At 34.3% G+C, this 22516-nt stretch overlaps 1 protein-coding gene across 1 annotated transcript in view; it reads right to left on the bottom strand.

The window, feature by feature from the left end:
- Positions 1-615: 615 nt before the first annotated feature.
- EXO1 (exonuclease 1) overlaps positions 616-22516 on the bottom strand; it is a 39326-nt gene continuing 17425 nt past the window's right edge. The window contains exons 9-14 of the mRNA XM_059078977.2: positions 19041-19266; positions 15797-16043; positions 11499-12057; positions 7119-7220; positions 3605-3798; positions 616-760 (exon numbers count right to left, since the gene is read on the bottom strand). Coding sequence (XP_058934960.1) covers positions 622-760; positions 3605-3798; positions 7119-7220; positions 11499-12057; positions 15797-16043; positions 19041-19266 — 1467 coding nt within the window. The 3' untranslated portion in view covers positions 616-621. The remainder of the gene's footprint in view (positions 761-3604; positions 3799-7118; positions 7221-11498; positions 12058-15796; positions 16044-19040; positions 19267-22516) is intronic.

The raw sequence follows: 22516 nt of genomic DNA, 5'->3' as shown, positions 1-22516 counted from the left end.
GAAACAGGCTATTTTGAAGTTTAAGAATATTCATGATATAAGAACTAGTTCCTTTCATATGATGCTGAAACCAATTTTCTTTTACTGTCAATCTGTAACCCAACCAAACTCTTTAGGGAAAACAGAGCACTGCCCCATTTATGCAATGATCTTTAACCCTTCCAACTACCCATCCCATCCCAGCAACTGCATTTCCAATTCAACCCTGAAAGACAGAAAGGAAAGGCAGGTGAAAAAACTATAGTTCAAAGAAACACAGTAATTTCCTCTAGTATAAAATGACCACAAAATTGTGGTTTTCCATTTACCATACTTGTACTTGACAACATTATAGAAATCTTTAGAGCAGATTTTTTTAAGTTCCAAGGAACTTGCTCAATTAACATTAAAACTTCGAAAACCTGTCAAAACCAAAATTATTTCTCTAGTTAGCTTCTTATGAAAATATAAAAAGCTGAACAAAAACAGTTACATAGCTAATATACAAAAAGTACTCTATTTAAAAATAAATAGCATAGATCTAAGAACAAATCTTTCATACTGATAACTGCTTCATTCTCAAACAGGACATGAAATTGACAGAGATTCTCTTGCAGGCAACAGCCTCCCAGCTGCCTGTGTTTATTGGAATATTGCTCTCTGAACATGCATACAGTCAGAATTGTTAAATATATCCTCTTCTTCTGGAGTTAGTTGGATGTTATCTTTGACTGGAGACAGGGGATCTGGCTTCTTACAAGAAGGAAGCTTTTCAGAATCTCTGCAAAAGATAATATAATAAAATGAATTTATTGGGTGTTTTTAGGGTAGTGTTTATTAGAAAATAATCTACCTGGACAAAATAGAGGTATATAAAGAGGATAAGACCCTCTACTGTATAATTTGTCTCAACTTACTATATAAGACACATTCAGGTTCTCCTCTGAGTATGTCCATTAAAACTTCAGCTTTGCTTCTTAGTACCCATGACTGCTTTCTAAATCACCTTTCAAAGTAGGTGCCAAGCCACTACTAAATATATACTAGCTAAGGCAGAATGGTTCCAATAAACAAACTTTAGTTCTTTTCTCTCCAGAACCCTTCTCAAGTCTGGCTGAGGACCAGCATGAATGAAGCATAAACAAATGTTTAAGCCCTATCTTTTAACTCCTCCCCTTCTCCCAACTTTTGGAAGGAAGTTCTATAAAAATTAATCCTATTATGAAGATAACAAAACTGATCCTATGTCCTGTCAACAAAAATTCAACAGGAGTAATTAAGTCTTATTTTTCTAAAAGGCATTTAAGAATACTGTTGCACCCTTAATTTCCCTCTAGTAGCAGTTCTCAAAGTATGATCCACAGATGCCTAAAAATTCCCAAGACACTTTCAGGGGGTTTGTAAGATCAAAACTATTTTCATAATAATATTTAGACTTTATATGCCTTTCTTACTGTGCTGACATTTGTACTGATAATCCAAAAGCAGAACTGAGTAAAGCTGCTGGTAACTTAGGAGGAATCAAGACAGTAGCACCAAACTGTTTAAGAAATACTAACAGTATTAAAAAAAAGTCAATCTCAAGAACATTCTTGATGAGGTAGTAAAAATCATAAACTTTATTAAATCTCAACCCTCTCAACTTCTTAACATTCTGTGACAAAATGAGAAACACACAGAAGTCACTTTTGTTACATAATGAAGTATGATGCCTATCTCAAGTAAAAGCATGTGTGACACCATGGTTATTCAAATTTAGGTATTTGGCAAAGGGCTTCTCTAGAATGAACAAAGAGAGACTGTTTGTTACTTCAAAGAAAAAAACCTAACAGTATTTGTTGCCAGTGACAAAACTCAAGCTTTCAAGTGAAAATTAGGATTTTGGAAAACTGATATCTGTCACTTGACAGCTTCCCAGTACTTAAAGACTTTGCTGATAAGATTGTGATTTTTAAATACTGTATAATGAAATGTGTCAACAATTGGAAGATAAGCACAACTCAATAAACCCACATTTTCCAAATACTCAATGCCAATGTTATAAAATCATGCATGAGTAAAAGATGCACACAAAATACAATATGGACCAATGGACTATAATGTTACACAGAGTATAAAAAGTCAATTTATATGGTTTCATATTCTACATTATAGCTAACTTTTAAGAAACTACCACTTGAATTTTGGTGTAAAATAAAAGAAGAAAAATTATAATTAAATAAAAATACTATTATGCTAAAATGCATTTTCCAATTACAAATACATGTGGGGCCAGATTTTCTTCATATAATTCAACCAAAGCATGGATCAAACACAGAAGCAGATATAAGAATGCAGCTCAGTTCTATTAAACCAGACAGCAAAGAATTGCAAAATTATAAAACAATGTAATTCTCATTTTTTTTGTTTTGAAAAACAGTTATTTTTTGTAAAAATATACTATCAATTTTAAAATGTAATGAGATTGTTATTTAAAAATAAATAAATGTTTAAATGTCCATTTTAATTCCTAAGATGGTTAAATGTTGACAAATATAACCCACATAAACCAAAGTACTTTTGGGCACTCAATAATTTTTAAGACTAAAAAGGGTTCCTAAAGGCAAACAGTTTGAGAACTGGACTTCCCTGGTGGTCCAGTGGGTAAAGCTCTGTGCTCCCAATGAAGGGACCCAGGTTTGATCCCTGTTCAGGGAACTAGATCCTGCATGCATGCTGCAACTAAGAGTTCGTATGCTGCAACTAAGAAGCCCGCATGCTGCAACTAAAAAAGATGCCGTGTGCCACAACTAAGACCTGGCCCAGCCAAAACAAATACATATTTTTTAAAAAAAGTTTGAGAACTGCTGCTATATGGTTTAATCTAGACTTAACACCATGTAAAGTAAAAACATAATTGTCCAGCACTTATTACAAAGTGTTTCCACTCATACTATCTCATCTGATTGTGATAACATTTCTATTAGTTAAGGTTTAATCTTATCATCCCATGTAAATCACCTCCCCCCTTCCCTCCCTCCCTTTCTCTTTGTGTTTATTCTTAGCACATTTGCTTTAATAAGAACAAGAAAATAAAGTAATTATAAATCTATGCTACTTTGTGGCTAATTTTGTTGTCTAACAGATGCAATTTGGTTAAAAAAATGTAGATATATAGAGGGTCAGTTCTCTTAAAACAGTGTTTGCTACATACATTAGAAATCTGGTTAATTCATCATATAAACTCATTGATTCTTCCCATTTTAGATGTGATAATTTAGGGAAACAAACTGCTTTAAATCCAGAAGTACCATAGAGCATTACCTTCCCACTCCCATGTCTACAACAACATTTAGAAGGAAAGAAAAATAAGACACTTAAGGCCTGGAAAAGTAATTTGCTTAACAACAGAGAGACCCCAAAGCCAGATTGAGAACTGAGGTTTTTAGTTTGCCACCTTTTCACTAAAAGAAGGTACAGAAACTGAAGTTAAATATTCTTACAGTCAGCTAAAGGGACTAGAGGAAAATAATTCCCTTAGGGTAAGAGAAAAAGAAGTTGATTCATATGAAAATAGAAAGAGGACACAGGGATTGAAATTACAGAAAAAAATTATCATTTTAGAATAAGTTACAAGATAACTCACTTTTTAAATACAAAATTTTTCCAGAGTTCATTGATTTTTATCTGCAATCCTGGCTTGTTCTCGGCATTATGATGATTTCTCTTATGGATGCTTGATGGCTTCTTGCTCAGCCCACTGACTCTGGCAGGTACTAAAGGTTTGATCTTGGTTGTAGAAAGACTGTCCACAGAACTAGATTTATACAGCCCAGGAACCTGAAGATTAAATGCCTGTTTTAATACTATTCTGTTAAAGCAACTATCTTTATTTAATTTCAAACTATTAGTTATACATTGGAACAAAAAATAACCTATAATCGATGTGCAAAAGTATGCTTATAAACATCTACAAAAATTATCATAATATTTTCACCAGGTAATACAGGTACCTGGCACTAAATCAAGAGTATAAAAGAACAGACAGAAAAGTGAGTCTCTCTTACACCCTCACTGCCTTTAGGCAGTCACTGCTATCAGTTTCCTGTACAACCACTGAATTCATTCACACACACACACACACACACACACACACACACACACACACACACACCCCACACACACAACTGGTAGCATACTACAAAATGTCATGTACTTTGTTTTTCTTTCCTAATATATTTTAATTTTACTTAACAATGTATCTTGGAGATTTTTCCATTTTACATGTAGAACTGAATTTTGTTTTGAATAGGTTGCCTGTTTTTTCCATCATATAAATGTGCCATAATTTACTTAAACAGATCTCTACTGACATTTAAGTTGAATCCATTGATTTTTTTTTTAATTGAGGTATAATTTACAACATTGTGTTAGTTTCAAGTATATATAGCAAAGTGACTCAGTTATATATACATATATATTATATATATATTTTTTCAGATTCTTTTCCATTATAAGTTATTACAAGATACTGAGTATCGTTCCCAGTGCTACAGTAGGTCCTTATTGTTTATTTATTTTATATATAGTAGTAGGTATGTTAATCCCCAACTCCTAGTTTATTTCCCCATCCTTGCCCCTGCTATCCCCTTTGGTAACCATGTTTGTTTTCTATGTCTGTGAGTCTATTTCTGATTTGTAAATAAGTTCATTTATTTTAGATTCCACAAATTAGTGATATTATATGATATTTGTCTGTCTGACTTGATTTTTTTTTTTTTTTTTTTTTTTTGCGGTACGCAGGCCTCCCACTGTTTGGCCTCTCCCGTTGCAGAGCACAGGCTCCGGACGCACAGGCTCAGCGGCCATGGCTCACGGGCCCAGCCGTTCCGCGGCATGTGGAATCTTCCCGGATTGGGACATGAACCCGTGTCCCCTGCATCGGCAGGCGGACTTTCAACCACTGCACCACCAGGGAAGCCCTGAATTGATTTTTATGCTGTGTGAAATATGGAGCCATTACAATTTTGTTGCTGTTTTTTTTGGATAGTAGGAGTATAGTAATATAAAACAAGACTTTAAAATTAATGAATCTAGTAGAGGGTGTATAAAGAATGGAAGGGCTCACACATGAAAGATGAAATCTTGAATTAGGATGTTGGTGATGGGAAAAGGGAGAGCAAGAAATAAGACAAAGAAATAGGATTTAGATAGGTATAGTTATTTGGTTGTTTTTCTTTAACCCTTGAAAAAGAAAGATCCAACTGGAGGTTATAAGGAAAGAGGACAACTGTAAGATTTTGAAACTAAGTGACATATAACAAATATTATGTTATATAACTGATAAAAATGCTCTGAGAAGTACTGATTAGAGGTTAAAAAAATGAGTTTGATTTTAGATACTGAATTTGGATACTAGGGAGCAAGAGGAAGGTTCATCTGGGGAGTTGTCACCAAAACAGAAGTGACAGTTAAAACACTGAAAATGCAAATCTGACAGAAAGAATAAAAATAATAAAAATTTGATGGTTTAATGTCCTCCTTTTGAGGACATTAAACCATCATCTTTAATATAACTCCTTTTGAGAAAGTACTTTCTACATCTCGATTCCTATCATTGTGAATAATTTTGGTATCTTTCCAGACTTTTTACTATGATTGTACAAACATACACACGTGTATATTTTCCAGCATTTAAGCAAACAAAAACACCATGCTATTGTGTTTAATATTGTTTAATAGCATGGTTTCCCTTTTCATTCAAAAATAATATGGACATCATTCCAAGACAGTATCTGTTAGAAAAAGCCTTTCTCATTTAAAGATTTTTAGAAGAATCTTATATTTACATATTTTACATTCATATCCTTATTATCTTTCAGTTTTATATTTATATAGTATGAGATGGGGACTTTCTTTCAAATAGATATGCCAGGCCATTTATTTAAAATTTTTGTAAAGTTTTTATGCTTTTAAAAATATGCATAAGAAAATAATATGTTAACTATATGAATATAGTTTTCTTGTATAAATATAAGAAAAATAATATAGGTTCACTACAGAAGAACATGAGAAAACAAAGGAAAAAAATTCACCTATATATCTACCAACCAAGAGCTAAAACCAACAACGTATTTAATGTATTTCACTCTCTTATTTCTAGATATTTAGATTTTTTCCCCCAATTTTTCATTATTGTAACTAATGCAAGAATAAGTGCTCTTGTATTTAAACTCTCATTATCTCCTTAGGCTCAAGTTTTAGAATGCACTTACTGGGTTAAATTATTTGAACTCTTTCCAACTGCTTTCCAGAAATGGCACAGCAATTCTTACTCTCCCAAACATGTGATTATTCATCTCACTATACTCTTATAAAATGAGGAAATTAAAAACATTTTTAGAAAAATGAGAAGAAATTATATTTTATTACTTTGATTTGCATTGATTACTAATGAGGCTGAATGTGCTTTTATATGTTAATCAGCCATTTGTGGTTTTTCTTTTGTGATTTGTTCATGTCCCTTGCCCATTTTTAAGTCAGGAATTAGTATTTTGATATTGACAGGCAAGAACACTTAATATGTAAAATAGGCTTTAACTTATGAGCTTTCACTATGCAGTCACACATATATTTACACATTTTGATTAAAAAAAAACCAGCTTGGCTTATCAGGTACCCAATTTCTGGAATGCCTTTTTGCAATATACATCAAAGCTTTAAACCATACATGCCTTTGAACCAGTAATATCACTCCATAGAATTCACCCCTATGAAATAATCAAAAACGTGTACAGTACTCAAATATTTACCAACAAAATCTTCGTTGCAGTACTGTTTGCTACAGCAAAAATTTTTAGGGTAAAGGACAAACATAAGAAGATTAGCTAAATCCATACGATGGCATATTTTATTCATTATAAGTAACGTTATATAAGTACACAGAAAAAGTTCTTTATACTGTAAGAGAAAAATAGCAGGTTTCACAATTAAAACACCTACAAATCATGCACAAATACAGTTCTAGATGGTTTGAAGGTAGACATTTTGTGTAAACAAGAATATAGGCAGTTTGATTTTAATTTTGCTTATATTTCTTATTGCCTGGTAATAAGCAGGCGCTGCTTCTGAAATTTAAAAATAATTTGTTAGTGTTTTACCTTGTTCCTTAGAAGCGTGTCGTTTTTCGAAAAATGAAATAAGTGTAGCTTGGATTTCTGATTACCTTGATTATCAAGTGACTTAAAATTGCAATCAGATTCCTAGATCCCCGAGATGAAAAAATAAAGCAAACTTAGATTTTTACTATCAAATTTTTATGACAATTGACCAATATTCAACAAAACATAAAACAAGTAAATTGAGAAAATCAGTGTAAATAAAATGTAATTTATCAGAAGAAAAAAGTAAAGAAAACATGAAATACAATAAAAGAAAATTAATCTAATGTGGAAAGAATGGTGTTTGCTAGTTTCACTAAAAAAAACCAGCTGAAGAAGTAAACTGTATAAAATATAAATTAAAAAGCTAGAAGCAAAAAAAAAAAAACTATAAGCGTGGGGGGTGGTGGTGGGATGAACTGGGAGACTGGGATTGACATATATACACTAATATGTATAAAATAGATAACTAATAAGCATCTGCTGTATAGCACAGGGAACTCCACTTAACTGTACAGTAGAAACTCATACAACATTGTAAAACAACTATACCTCAACAAGACAAAAACCCCCACAACATGGAGATCACTGTCCTGGGAAGGGAAAAAAAAAAAAAAAAAAGACATGCCAAGCATTTGCTGCCTTTCTTTTTAATGGACAGATGGCTGCAGTGATTCATTTCTTAATCACTTCAGGTCCAAATGTATAGGAGTAATTTTCACTGAGTCTTTCCTGCCATGATTAAACCATATTGACATGATAGATCTCAATTCCTCCTCCCAAATTTGCAATGTTGGGGACCTGGATCCTATAACAAAATCCATTTTCAAGGTCATCTTTGTATTGGATGTTCTGTGTATCTCCTTCCAAACTGTGAGCAAGGCATAAGCTGTGTCACATAATGTTAAAGTCAACCGAGTGTCTGGTATATTGTGATATAATCCAGAATCTACAACTGCTCCAGGCAATGGAAGACTATACTTGAAATGTTCATGCATCCCACATTGCCCCAAAGTAAGTAAGAAAGAAAGAAAGAAAAAAAAAAAAACATATAAGCAGAGTCTCCAGAACCAGAGGGAGCACACAGGTCTTCTTAAAATTGAAGGTGTTTATTCTTGAGATGAAACTGACTTCTATCTATGCAAGAGGTATGCTTATGTGTACAAAGCAAAGAACCACACTGTAACTCATGGTGGCAAACTCAACAAAACCAGAGTAATCTAGGGAAAAATAACTTGTGCTCATGGAAACGATGGCATGGGGCTCATGCCAAATGTTTAAGCAATCTTCCTGCTAAAGCCACTGGACACAGAATCCACGTGATGCTGTACCCCTTCAAGGATTTAAACTTTTTGGAAAGTAAATAAATAAAAGTGTGGATTTGTTCTCTTGTTAAATAAAAAAGTCTCCTGCTGTAACATCATTTGTAAACTTGGCTAATAGTTTTCATAAATTACTAGCTACAAAATGTTGAACCAGTATAGTTCTACATCTCTTTTTAATTGTGTCACATGTTCAACATTAAAGAGAAAAAAGGCATATACTTTCAAGAAGTAGAGTAGCACTGTATCAAATGCACAGTTACCTTCAGCAAAGACTTTTAAGACCTACCCTCTACACCCCAATCCCATCATGTAAGACTTTTCTATAGACAGAATAATCTGGATTCCCACAAAAGTCAAATAAAAAAGGACAATGAATGCAAATTCGGAAGGCTTTACATTTCTGCATTTTTCAAGAGTTTTAAAAAAAATATTTATCTTGGGATTCTACATAGTATTATATATTTAAAACAATCCAAAAGTGAAAAATACTCCATTAATTTGGATTGTAACTTATAGAAACTCTAACATTTCTTGCTCATAGTAGTGATGACTCTGGGCTATATCATTTCTTAAAATAGAGATCAAGAGTAAGATCCTAAGATTAATTAATCTCCAATACCGTTAATGAACTCAATATACATAGAATACATGGTTGTTGCTTTTCACAGTGAACCACCAGTGGAAGTCTCCAATACATTTTCTTCAGAACCATACAGTAAAACTTGATATTCAAAATGAAGCCCCAGTGGCACTGTGGCTCTCTAAAACATTTCCTGAATAAAGAAAGATTATACAGTTTTTATGTTACCTGCTATTGTCCCAAATGTTTGACAATTAATTCATTTATCCAAAGAGGAATTTACCACATCTGGTGGCAAGAGATGACTTAATGAATGATTCTTAGTTTGTTTGTTTGTTTGTTTTTGAGGGGAGAGAATTTATGTTTCTATAATTGATAATCACAGAAATGGTTAGCCCAGAAGACAAGTGTGGAGAGTTCTGTCAGCATGATAAGCCCATAGGCTGTGAGCTGGTAAGGTTTCTCAGTAAAACATGCTAAAAGCTTTACAAAGTTAGTAAAGCAGGAAGATGTCTGCTGGAAAAGGAACAAGAACACCCCAAAGGAGCTCAGCAGACTTGAAAGTATCCTCACAAATAGACAGTAATTTTTAAAGAAAGATGTTCAAGGGCTTCCCTGGTGGCGCAGTGGTTGAGAATCCGCCTGCCGATGCAGGGGACAGGGGTTCGTGCCCCAGTCCGGGAAGATCCCACATGCCGCGGAGCGACTGGGCCCGTGAGCCGTGGCCGCTGGGCCTGCGCGTTCGGAGCCTGTGCTCCGCAAGGGGAGAGGCCACAACAGTGAGAGGCCCGCGTACCACAAAAAAAAAAAAAAAAAAGATGTTCAAGAAATAGCAACTGTGATGGTACCCAAATGGTGCCATGAGAAAAATGCAGTAAGATGTGGAAAATGAAAAAGATGGCATTAAAATGGAGGCTCATATTAAAAGAAACAGTCTTCTAGAACAGTATGGATAAACTGAAGGCAAAGTGAGTGAATGGGAAAAGAAAAGCAAAAGCCTCAAGGGTTTGGTTTGGCATACTCTTACTTAAAAAACACTACATGGAACGGATTTTGGATTTGAATATATTAATTGATTTTCGCTTTCTCCAAATGAAAAAAATTTGTTTCCATATTGTAACTAGGCTTTTGTTTTTAATTTGAGTCCAATACAACTGAAGTTTCCTTTGGGAACTTGAATAAAATACTTTCCTTTTCATAAACACAAGATATACTGATTTATTAGATGTTTAATATTCAGGATTATCAGAACTCAAAGTTCTGTCAAATATTACCAAGGCTGTAATTGTTCTTACAACTTGGTAACTGTAGCTGTGAACATAAAATGAAGTATGTTAAATTGGTAAATTTAAGATAACTCAGATTAAAGAATGTTATTATGCCATCATGTCATTTTAAAATATGATGTCACTGGGTCTTATAAGCAGTACTTATCTGGAGCTTTGATTTTACTTAAGTAAAGATAAAGATATTTTACAAATTAAAATAATGGCTAGGATGCTTTCATTAATTTAAACAGAATAACATAAAATCATTTGTATTACTATTTTGTTTTGTCATAAAGGGGAATTGCAAAAAGAATAATAAGAGTAAATAAAAAATGTATTTCTTCGTTTTTTTTTTTTTTTTTTTTTTTTTTGGCGGTACGTGGGCCTCTTACTGTTGTGGCCTCTCCCGTCGCGGAGTACAGGCTCCGGACGCGCAGGCTCAGCGGCCATGGCTCACGGGCCCAGCCGCTCCGCGGCACGTGGGATCCTCTCAGACTGGGGCACGAACCCGTGTCCCCTGCATCAGCAGGCGGACTCTCAACCACTGTGCCACCAGGGAAGCCCAAAAAATGTATTTCTGAAGTACTAAAACTTAAGACAAACACCATCCCATTAACAGGGCCATTTCATTATAAGGTTTCAAATGTCTGAATTCAAGAGTATATCAAGGATTTAAATATTAAATTTATAATAACTTTTCATGAAGTTTATCATTCTGCTTAGGTCTTAAGTGTTCCACAACTTGAGACACCTATCAATGGAACACTGATTCAAGAAATATAGTTAGGGCTTCCCTGGTGGCACAGTGGTTGAGAATCCGCCTGCCGATGCAGGAGACACGGGTTCGTGCCCTGGTCCGGGAAGATCCCACATGCCGCGGAGCAACTAAGCCCGTGAGCCATGGCCGCTAGGCCTGCACGTCCGGAGCCTGTGCTCCGCAACAGGAGAGGCCACAACAGTGAGAGGCCCGCATACTGCAAAAAAAAAAAAAAGAAATATAGTTAGATTAAATGTATAAGGGTCTAAAACACAGAGAAGCCCTTCAGATGAATAAAACATGAACTTTCTACACAGTAAGATCTAGAATGAAAAATTAAAACAATCAATTATTTCCATAATGTAGGCAAAATTTCCTCAACTGTCTGATAAACACCCTATTTTCTCTTACATATGAATTTGAAAACAAACGTTTCATAATATGACTTACCTCTGAATCTGAATCCTTACTAGAAGGCTGAGAAAGTTTTGATGCATTTAAATTGTGTGGTGACAAGTCCATGCTTTCCTGAGACTGTGAAGACCAATCCACTTCATGTAAGAGATGAGATTCATCACTTGACTCATCACTCTTTAACTGAGATACATCAGACGGCTCATTATTCTCAGGCAGACAGATGGGAGAATCACTCTTTCTAAGGAACTGCTGCAATGCTGTGCTTGGAGAGGGGCTTGGTGTTCTTGAAAAATCTCCAAGACTTCCAGACCAACTGAAACAACTTCTTAGTGTACCCAAGGTGGGTGGTGAGATGGTCCTCGTGAATCTGCTGGTCTTAAAAGACTGAGACTCTTCAGCAATCACAGTCACATCATCTGGAATATGCTCACTTGAATTATGTGCTACACTGATATCTAACAACTTCTTGCCATCTAAACAATCTGATTCATTTACATTGGTTTCTTTATCTGTGACAGCAGTTTCATCTAGAGACTGGCTGCTTGCTTTCTTTGATATACAGTCAGCAGAACCCAGAGAATTGGAAAAAAACCTAACAGAAAAAACAACAGAAAGAATGCAGAAGTATTTTAGAGTTTTCTCACAAAGGTGACAAGATTCATAATGGAAAAATGGTTCTTTAAAAAAAATCTCATAAATATATTAATTTCATAAATAAAGGCAATATAGATTCTACACATGGCTGATACTCAAATATTTGAACAGATATAGAAATATGCAACAATAACTGTGGTCTCTTATTTTGTAAAAGCAAAATAAATTAGCCATTTACCCCTCATCTTAGCTTATCTCCTAGTAGTAGCAAGCCATCTGGGAACTTGTAGTAGTATACTAATCTACCAAGCTTTTTATATACCCTATAAACTTCTACACTAATTTAAATATTGAGGTTAAGACTTTCAAATCAATTATTCAATTCTGTATTACTAAAGAGGTATTACTTATTCAGGGTAGCAGCTTTAAAAAAAAAAATCACTTTTAAAAACTCCAATATAAATGAAACAAAGATCAGTATCATTACTGGGAAGGATGTAGTCAAGGAGTGTTTTTAGGTTTAAAAAGAAAATCCTAGAGTGCATGATCAGCTAAATATGAAACTTAAAGAGAATTTACCTCATTAATAAGCATTAGTTCAAATCCAAGATGATTAAACAGAATATTTACTAAATGCTGGAGAGTAAAAATCCTCTCTTATCTTTTACATCAAATCCTTAGCTGATGTGTGTGGGTACAGGGCAGGAAGGAAGCAGCACGAAAAGTCTTACTTGTTTTTTCACTGAGCAAGAAACATCAGCTCCTTTATCTGATCACATAATTCACTTTTAAGCAAACAATAACCCCTATGATATCCAAACATTTTTCTATGTATTATTTCATAGGAAAGAGAAGTTAGAGTAACAAAGCCCAAGGTTATAAAACTAATCAACTAAAGAACAGAATTAAAACCCAGAACCCCTCCTAGTTAACGGCTGTTTCTTTCTAAACAGCCTATGGTGTGACTTAACTGATAATTATATTTCTAGATCTGAGAATATAAATAGGCATTATTCTAGGTTAAGTATCTATATAATAAAGATAAGACTTAAAATAGACTTCCAAAAAGCAAACTGATTGGAGACAATCTTTTGCATATTTAATACCTCCTGTTATGTTATATTAAAAAGAATGGGGTGGGAATGACCACTGGCATATATATTAGTGACTGGGCACTGTGCCAGGTGTCTGATATATATAACTTCTGCTAGTCTTAAAACAGTCTTATGCATATGATCATCCATATTTTATAGTTAAAAAAAATAGGCTCAGGGAAGTTAAATGGCATATGAAAGATCACTCAACTAATTAAATGATAGAATGAGAATTCAAGTCCAGGCCTATAAGATTGTGTGCTCCTTTCAAGATACCAAGCCAACTATGACTAGGAATCTTTCCTATCACTAATACGAACTATACAACCCTGGGAAAGTTTCTTACCCTCTCAGAGCCTCAATTTCTTAGGCCAAAATAGAGAAAATAACGCCAACCTGAATATCTCATAATACTGTTGTGAGGAATAACGTATAAAAGAACTTTGAAAATCAGCTAAGAAAACTAATTTAACAATATCTAATTATTATTAGATATTGCTCTGTAATCTAGATCAGAAAATTATACATCAAAGATTTACTCCCAATTATTATTTCACAGGAAGTTGATGCAGAAAAAAATATTTCTCCAAGCATTTCTTAATGCATCCTCTGAACAATTTCTTAGAGAAACAATTAACTAAGCTATATAAAGCAGCTATTTACAGCTTCAAACAGAGATTTCATTAAGCTTCCACAATGACTTAATAGGCAAGACCTGTAGAGACACACAAACATTATTCTCATTAGCTGTCTCCAAAGAGGAAGAAAAAGGAAATTCTATTTTCACCTAAATGGAAAGAAAAAGAAGCACTAAGAGGCAGAGAAATGAAATCCTATTTTCACCCAAATGGAAAAATAAAACACGAGTTCCAAAAATGTCTCTGAATGACAGAAGTCAACTTTCTAGAATGTATAAATCAGCATAAATCATCTAGAACCCTATTTTCCATCTTTTGCAGCCTACTTTTTCATTATTCCACTGTTAACAAGCACCTTTAATGAGGGTGACTAACAAAGGAAGAATCAAAATGATCATTTCATTGTACTGTGAATGCTTGCTTGGAAAGACTTGATGGGAGAAGGGTCTGAAACATCCCCTAAAGGAGGCTTAGGGATTATCGGTGGTTCATTCTTTCATGTCCTTCTCCTATCATCATGATCAGACAAATCTGGCTGCAACCTAGTTTATTAAACTTGAAAAATAAAAAATATTCATTCTAAGTCTTCTAGAGAAATACAGGGGCTGATAGTTTCTCTTAAAGTTACTAAATCATGCCTAAATAACTTCTAACACTTAAATTTCCTGTTTCTAGTTGTGGTACCACTAACCGAAGTCAATAAAATAAGAAATATTTATTGTATGCTTATCATCTGTTGGGCAATATTTTACGCACTTTACTTACGGTAATAATTTAATTGTATCAGCGATCCTAAGATTGTTATACTTGTTAGTCTTGAAGAAACGGAAGCACGCAGAAATTAACTTGCTCAAGTAAAACATCTCATGAGTAAACTGGACAGGATTCAAATCCAGGTGGTCTAACCCCAGGGTCCAAATTCCTGACCCCTAAGTTATACATACTGACTCTTCAAATTCTCATCTTCACTAGCAGGGACTATGGCAACAGCCTAATTAATCTTTCTGCTCAGCTTTGGCCCTCTAGAATCTATTCTTCACAGTGTGTTCAGAGTGAGTGGTCTATCTAAACCAGGAATCAAATCATACTCCTCCCCTGATTAAAACCTTCTAAATGTTTCCCATCACCCCTAAAGACTCAAGTTCCTTAGATTGGCTTACAAGCCTTTCATGAACTGGCTTGCTTATTTCTGCTCCCTCATCATCTACATTTCTGCTCCCTTTTCATCCTTTTCCCAACTTACATTGTGGCAGAAGGAATAATAGCAGTGATCAACAGCAAATAGTTAACCCCATGCTCTGTGCTGTTGCTCACCTCCATGCCTCTGTCCAAGATGCATGAGTCTGCTGGGAAAGTACCAGGATCCCTTCTTTGCTTCACCCACTCATCATTTAAACCTAGGTAACAGCACCTAACACTCATACCTTCCCTCTCACCCTTTCTAACTATTGCCTCAACATTAGATGCCCTCAAAACACCTCATACATGATTTTGTCATTGTACTTACCACACTGTATGGAAAGATTTTGTTACTATTTCTCCAACTACGAAAAACTGCATGTTTCTCAAGAGCAAAAACTATGTCTCTCATTTTTGTAACCCAGCATCTAGTATGGTATCAGATTATCAATTAATATGAGAAATCCATAGTCATCTGTATTTAAATAGATTTCTAAAAATACTTTGCAAAATTATATTTAGCTCTTAAAGAAACTAAAAAAATAGAAACAAAGTGGGGTGGAGGAATCCCCAAATTAACAGAGTTTTTCTAATGCAAAATGTAGTAAGGTCTACAATTCTTAATTTGGTTCTCCATGGAAAGATTACAAAAGTAACAGAAGTTCAAGGGAACAGTGGAACTAAAGCAATACATGATAAAAAACTGTAATTGGATTAAGCCAGGTCTTACACCTATCCCATTTGATTCAATGTTATTTAAGACAATTAAGTACCAACAGAGTATATAATACAACAGACACACAACATTCTATAGATATAACTATACCTGCTTCTGGTTCCTGGAACCACAACTGCACCACTTTCTTCATTTTTTCTCTGTAAAACTGTTGCAAATTTGTTTCTTGTCCTAGGAGGTGTGCTTAAGCTTTTTTTAATAGTAGTTCCATCTACCAGGTCAGGCATAAACCATTCAGAAGAGTTCAATAATTTATTACTTTCACAACTATTTTTCTTGATCTTCTTTGTAAAGGAAGTAGAATACTGACCCAATAGATCATCTTCTGATAGCTCTTCTAAGTAAAAACAAAATTATCTGTAAATCTTTATTTCATGTGTAGTTAAGACATTTGGTCTTAGTTTCACAGTCCATGCCCTATTGTCCTAAAGATGAAGTCTTATTTTGTTTTGAACTATGCATCAGAAAAGGAAATAAAAGAATGACTTAAAAAAAATTCCCTTGGCTGTGTTTTATGATTTCAAAAATTGGCTATGATTTAATGTCAATTATTTGTACGATTTTATGTGAAATTACCCAAACCAAAATTTCAGGGTACAATCAATTCTGTAAGGCTCTACACTTATTATACTAAGGGCTTAATTCTGAATGTAAAAAAAAAAAAAAAAAAAAGGAATTAAATGTATGATTAAACTAATGTTTGGTTAAAAAAATGTTTCAACATTAAGAAAAAATGTTTAAAGGAGCTATATATACACACCATCACTGAGTTACAGTTTTTGAGGTGTATTTGATTGTCCTGTAGTCAAAAGTAATTTGTGCTCTAGCTCTGATCTTCATTACATAGCTATGGGGCTCTAGAAGACTGCTGTGTAACGAATGCATTTTATTGGTATAAGAATAAATCATAAGACTAAATAATGTAAGATGTTAAAGCTGAAATGGGCAAGGACATAGAGATAGCATTAAAGTACTTTAAATTAGTCCAACTAATTCTCAGTCTGAATAGCTTCCACTCACATGGGAGTAAATGCTCATGACTCTAAGAAGTTGGTAAAACAGTTGAGGGTGCCAGAATACTACAGACAAGGTGATACCTCAAAATTCAAAAATGTATAGAGTAAAAACAACCTATAGGTAAGTAAACTTGTAAAAATCTGTTTATTATGCAGGGAATTGGGAGCTCTTATAGAAGAGGAAAAAAATAAATATCGTAGGATCCCCAGCAAGCCTTCACCAAGAAGCCACACCACACTAATCTCATTTTCTTTTTATGATAAAGTTGTTAGACAAGCTATTTGGAAAAATTCATAGACTTAATATATATATTTTAAGCAAAACTTTAAGACATACTTGAGCCATACTTCTCAAATTTCCAGGTGACATAATACCTATGTTAGAAGACAATATAAAGGTTCAAAAAAGAAAAAATAATAGGCAGAACAATGGATTATAATGAATTAAGATTACCTCAGTAAGGATAATGTAACCCATATTTAAGTTTAAAAATATAACTACCTGGCTTAACAGCAACTGGTGGATTTCGATTATAAACTCAGTAAATGCCAGCAAAGTGACAAGAATACTACTAAAAGCTCATGTTATCTTAGTTTGCAGTGGTAAAAGCAGTTTCTGGATGAAGGACTGAAATAGTGCCACAATTCTAAATATGATCTATGGTAAGCAGACCACATCTCAACAACCGCTCATTGTAGTAGTTACAAATTATTAAAAAATTTGTATCGTATCTAAAGCATAACCTGGATAAGATAAGGAACTTTTAGCTTGCAAAAGAAATTTAGGAGGGTCACAATGGCTGTCTCTAAATATATGAAGGGCTGTCACATTAAAGAGGGAAAACATTTACTGTTTTTTGTTTTGTTTTTGTGTTTGTGCCTGTGGATAAAATCCATTGATAAATAGTAGTTAAAATGAAGCAGACTTAGTCTGACATAGGTAATTTACTGATGAGCTCTCTACATAAAATGTATAAGCCTACCCTGATGGTAGAAAAAGGGAAGGAACTAATATGTACAGTGTACCTGCTATGTACCAGGGCTTTTTTATATGTTATATCACATATACAAAAATTTATGAGATAGGCAATATTGCTCCCATTTCAGAAGAGGAAACAAAGGTTCAGAGATATTATCATGAAAAAGATTTAGGTTCATAAGGAATCAGGACATTTTGGTCAAACAAACATGAATAATCTATACCTAAATTTAAAAGATAAGGGCATGAACTAAAAGTTTGCAAGGGCTTTGTTTTGATTTTGTTGTCAGATAGTCATTCATGAAATGTCTGAGGGAAAGAAGGAAGAGAGAAGAAATGGATTACAATTATTATTTCCACTTCTAAACATGTTCTACAGTGGAAAGAAAAAACCTTTTCCCAATACCTAGTATTCCATTCTCAGCACTTCTGTTCAACACTGTAATGGAGGTTCCAGTAGGCAAGAAAAAGAAATAAAAGGTATCCAGACTGGAAAAGGAGAAGCAAGACTATCTTTATTTGCAGGTGATAGGACTGTCTACATAGAGAATTCTAGAGAGTCTAAAAAGAGATACTAGAACTAATAAGTGATTTTAGTAAGGTTGCAAAACACAAGATTAATATACAAAAATCAAGTGTATTTCTATATACTAGCAATGAGCCAGAAATTGAAATTAAAAATACCATTTACAACAGCATCAAAAATCTGAAATATACAGATAAATTTGACAACATATGTGCAAGACCTGTACACTGAAAACTACAAAGCATCGCTGAAGACTTAAACTAAAGAAGACTTAAATAAATGGAGAAAATTTGATATTGTTAAGATGTCAATTCTCCCCAAACTTATCTAAGGATTCAACTAAATCCCAATCAAAATCTCAGCAGGCTTTTTTTTTTTTTAAGAAATTGACAAGTTGATTCTAAAATTTGTATGGAAATGTGAAGAACACAGAATAGCCAAAACAACTTTTCAAAAGAAGAACAAATTTAGGGACTTATACTACTGGATTTCAAGATTGACTATAATCAAGATAGTGTGTCTGGCATAAAGACAGGAAAAGAGACCAATGGTACAGACCTGCACAGATGTGGTCAACTGACTGTCAACAAATGTGCCAAGGCAATTCAATGGAAAAAGGATAATCTTTTTAACAAATGGTGTTGGAACAATTGGATTGCCATATACAAAAAAAAGTGAACCTTGATCCTTACCTCACATCATATAAAAAATTAATTCAAAATGGATCAAAGGCCTAAATGTAAGAACTAAAACTATAAAACTTCTAAAATGTGACCAGTTCTCACTAGTGTTTCACAAAAACAAAATACATACCACTTCTTGGTCTTTTTGCAATGGATGACTTCCTTGGAAGATTTAACTCTTTAGTACTAATCACTAGTTCAATGCCCACAGTACTTGGATTTTCCTTCACCTTTGTAGCATCTGAAACAATGTCCAGCTCAAGTCTAGGGCAATAGTTCCTATGCCAAATGCTATTAATATTAGATGACTTTTGACATGTTTTGTCAGTCCAGCTATGACTTCTTGAGTGGGCAGGCTAAAATAGTAAAAGGAAAAAGGTTACTTTAAGAAGAAAAACAGTTAAATCATTTCCCTCTATCAGCATAAATTATAAGTCAATAATTAAATTACCCCTTTGAACAGCTTTTGATGAAATATCTGTCCTCTAATAATAACATTTTCTACTTTGCTGGTCCTATACTTTTCCATTAAATGTGTCTTATATTCCTAGGTCTGTTTCTCTCCCAATGAGGGTCTAGCAAACTCATTAGCTCATTTCTAAGAAATAAAAAAATGAATCTTCCTAAGATGAACAGTGTAAGAAATAAAACTACACTTGAAGAAATGTGACCAGAAAAAACATACTATTAAAATTTGAGTATTAGTTCAATATACAATACTAATTAGTTTAATAATCATCTAGCAATAAGCCTCTAAATAATCACTGACATACCCTTTACAAAGGACCTGAAAATTAAAACCATAAAATTATGTATTTAATTAACTATCCCATCTCTAGAACTTGGATGAATTCAAACCAAAACAATCTAATTTACAAAACAATAGCTTCTTTAGTGGACAATACCTATGTATTAAATAGGTATGTATTAGTAGACAATACCTATGTATTAAACAGAAATTACTTTGGTCTACATTGAGTCATGCATAAAACTTTCTCCAAGAAGGAACTTATTGACAGTAAGGATTGGTAAATAACCATTTTTAATGCTAAAACAAGTCATTCACAATTAATAACTATTTTATTTTATGATTTTTTTCTAAATATATTTTAGATGAAAATGATCTGCTAATAGAATGTCAATGATATTCTAATAGAGTAGGAGAGGCACAGGGAAAAATTAACACTGGTACAAAAAATGTTGGTACTAGGGTGTGAATTCCACCTGACAAAAGTCCCACCTGAATCTGGAATCTAATCTTTCACTTAAAGAAAGGACTAAAAATAAAAATAAATAAATAAAAACGAGGTGACATTATTCATAATATACTCTGAGAATTAAGAAGGAAGGTAATTTAGAATAATTGAGAGAATAGGTATAATAAAGACAGTTTAAGCAGTATAGCTCATGGCATTAGATCCCACTGATGGTTGTATTAAAAAAAAAAAGAAATAGGCAAGTAGAAAACTTGACTGGGAAGAATAAATCTTAGATAAATAATAAGAATTAGTTTGATGTACAATTAGTGGTTCTGAAAGAAATTTCTGTATGAAAAAAATAATCTGATAAGGATTTGGACTTATGAAGGATGGCCATTTTAGTGAGCCATAACATTCCCAATTGTATCTGAACATTTTCAATACAACCAATTATTTTTGAGTTTCTCAAAAGAAAAACTTGAGAATCATTCTGATGAAATTATAATATCAGTAATTCAAATGTGTAAAGAAGATAGCAGAATAAAGACTTTTCATTTCCCTTTTTCTACAAACTTCCAATTATAAGGTAAATAAGCCACAGAGCTATAATGTACAGCACAGGGAATACAGTCATCCCTGCAGGGGATTGGTTCCAGGACCCCCTCAGATACCAAAATCCACGATGCTCAAGTCCCTTATATAAAATGGAATAGTATGGTCGGCCCTTCATATCTGCTGGCATCTGTGGATTCAACTAACCACAGACCCAATTCGATTGAATCCTTGGATGCAGAACCCATGGATATGGAGGGCTGACCAATATAGTAAATAATACTATGGGACCTCCCTGGTGGTCCAGTGGTTAAGACTCCACACTCTCAATGCAGGGGTTCAATCCCTGGTCAGGGAACGAAGATCCCTCATGCTGCACAGTGTGGCCATAATAATAATAATATTGTAGTAACTCTGTATGGTGACAGATGGTAAATAGACTGATCATGATAATTTCTTAATGTATATAAATATTGAATCACTATGTTGTACACCTGAAACTAATATGTCAGTAAGAAAAAAAAAATCATCCCCAAAGCAATAAGAAGAAACAAACACAAATACCATCTACAGAAAAATTAAGAGATATCTGTAACTTCCAAACCACAGTGAAGACGAGTATAGAGAGAAGAATTTAAAGAACCTAGCCCAAGGAGGGAGGGGCAAGATAGGGGTAGGGGATTAAGAGGTACAAATTACTAGGTGTAAGAAAGCTACAAGTATATATTTTACAATACAGGGAATATAGCCAATATTTTATAACTATAAATAAAGTATACCTTTTAAAAATTGTGAATCACTATGCTGTACACCTGAAACTTATATAATATTGTAAATCAACTATACCTCAATAAAGAAAAAAATAAAGAACTTAGCCCAAGAAAGATCAAAGTGTCTTCAAGCATCTGCAGAAAAGAATATCAGTAAAAAACCAATTCCAGACTTCCCTGGTGGTGCAGTGGTTAAGAATCCGCCTGCCAATGCAGGGGAGATGGGTTTGAGTTCTGTTCTGGGAAGATCCCACATGCCGCAGAGCAACTAAGCCCATGCACCACAACTACTGCACCTGCATTCTAGAGCCAGCGAGCCACAACTACTGAGCCCACATGCCACAACTACTGAGCCCACATGCCACAACTACTGAAGCCTACATGCCTAGAGCCCGTGCTCCACAAGAGAAGCCACCGCAATGAGAAGGCCACACACTGCGATGAAGAGTAGCCCCGCTCACTGCAACTAGAGAAAGCCCATGCACAGCAACGAAAACGCAATGCAGCCAAAAAAAAAAAAAAACCCCACAAATTCCACATACAGAAACCTGAAGATTTGGAAATCGAAGGGATCAGGTACCATGGAGGCCTCAAGTAGGGGGAGGGCTTAAAAAAAGGTTTATTTGGCTCCTGGGTGCTCATGTTCAATCTGTCCATACAGTCAATTCACACCCATCTGCCTTCAGAGCTACTGGACCTTTGAAACCCAGAAACAATAACATAAAAACAGTAGGTACTTCAGGAGATAAGAAGATCCATTTGTCTAGAGACAGATCAAATGAAAGGCTAAATAATGAATAGTGGGGAACAGCCCTACCCCTTCCTGGTCCATCCCAGCTCATTTCCCTATCTTGCTCTCAAAATGCAAACAGCCACATTTACATAGTTAAGTAGAAATTGGAGGATCCCTTTTTGGAAAAAAGAACCGTACAGAGAAAAAACATGCTGATGTTTGGGAATTCACAAAACAAAGGCAGCTTGTTGCCAACCAGTTAACCAAAGAGTAAAACCCAAGACTATAAGCCCCACTCATTCACACAAAGCTTCTTAAGCTTCTCAGTGCTTCTCCCAAACAGGAACAAATT

Source organism: Kogia breviceps, chromosome 1 (genome assembly GCF_026419965.1).
Source record: "Kogia breviceps isolate mKogBre1 chromosome 1, mKogBre1 haplotype 1, whole genome shotgun sequence".
In the NCBI taxonomy this organism is placed as follows: Eukaryota; Metazoa; Chordata; class Mammalia; order Artiodactyla; family Physeteridae; genus Kogia; species Kogia breviceps.
The sequence above is the reverse complement of the archived record's forward strand: the minus strand, read 5'-3'. Positions and strand labels throughout refer to the sequence as shown.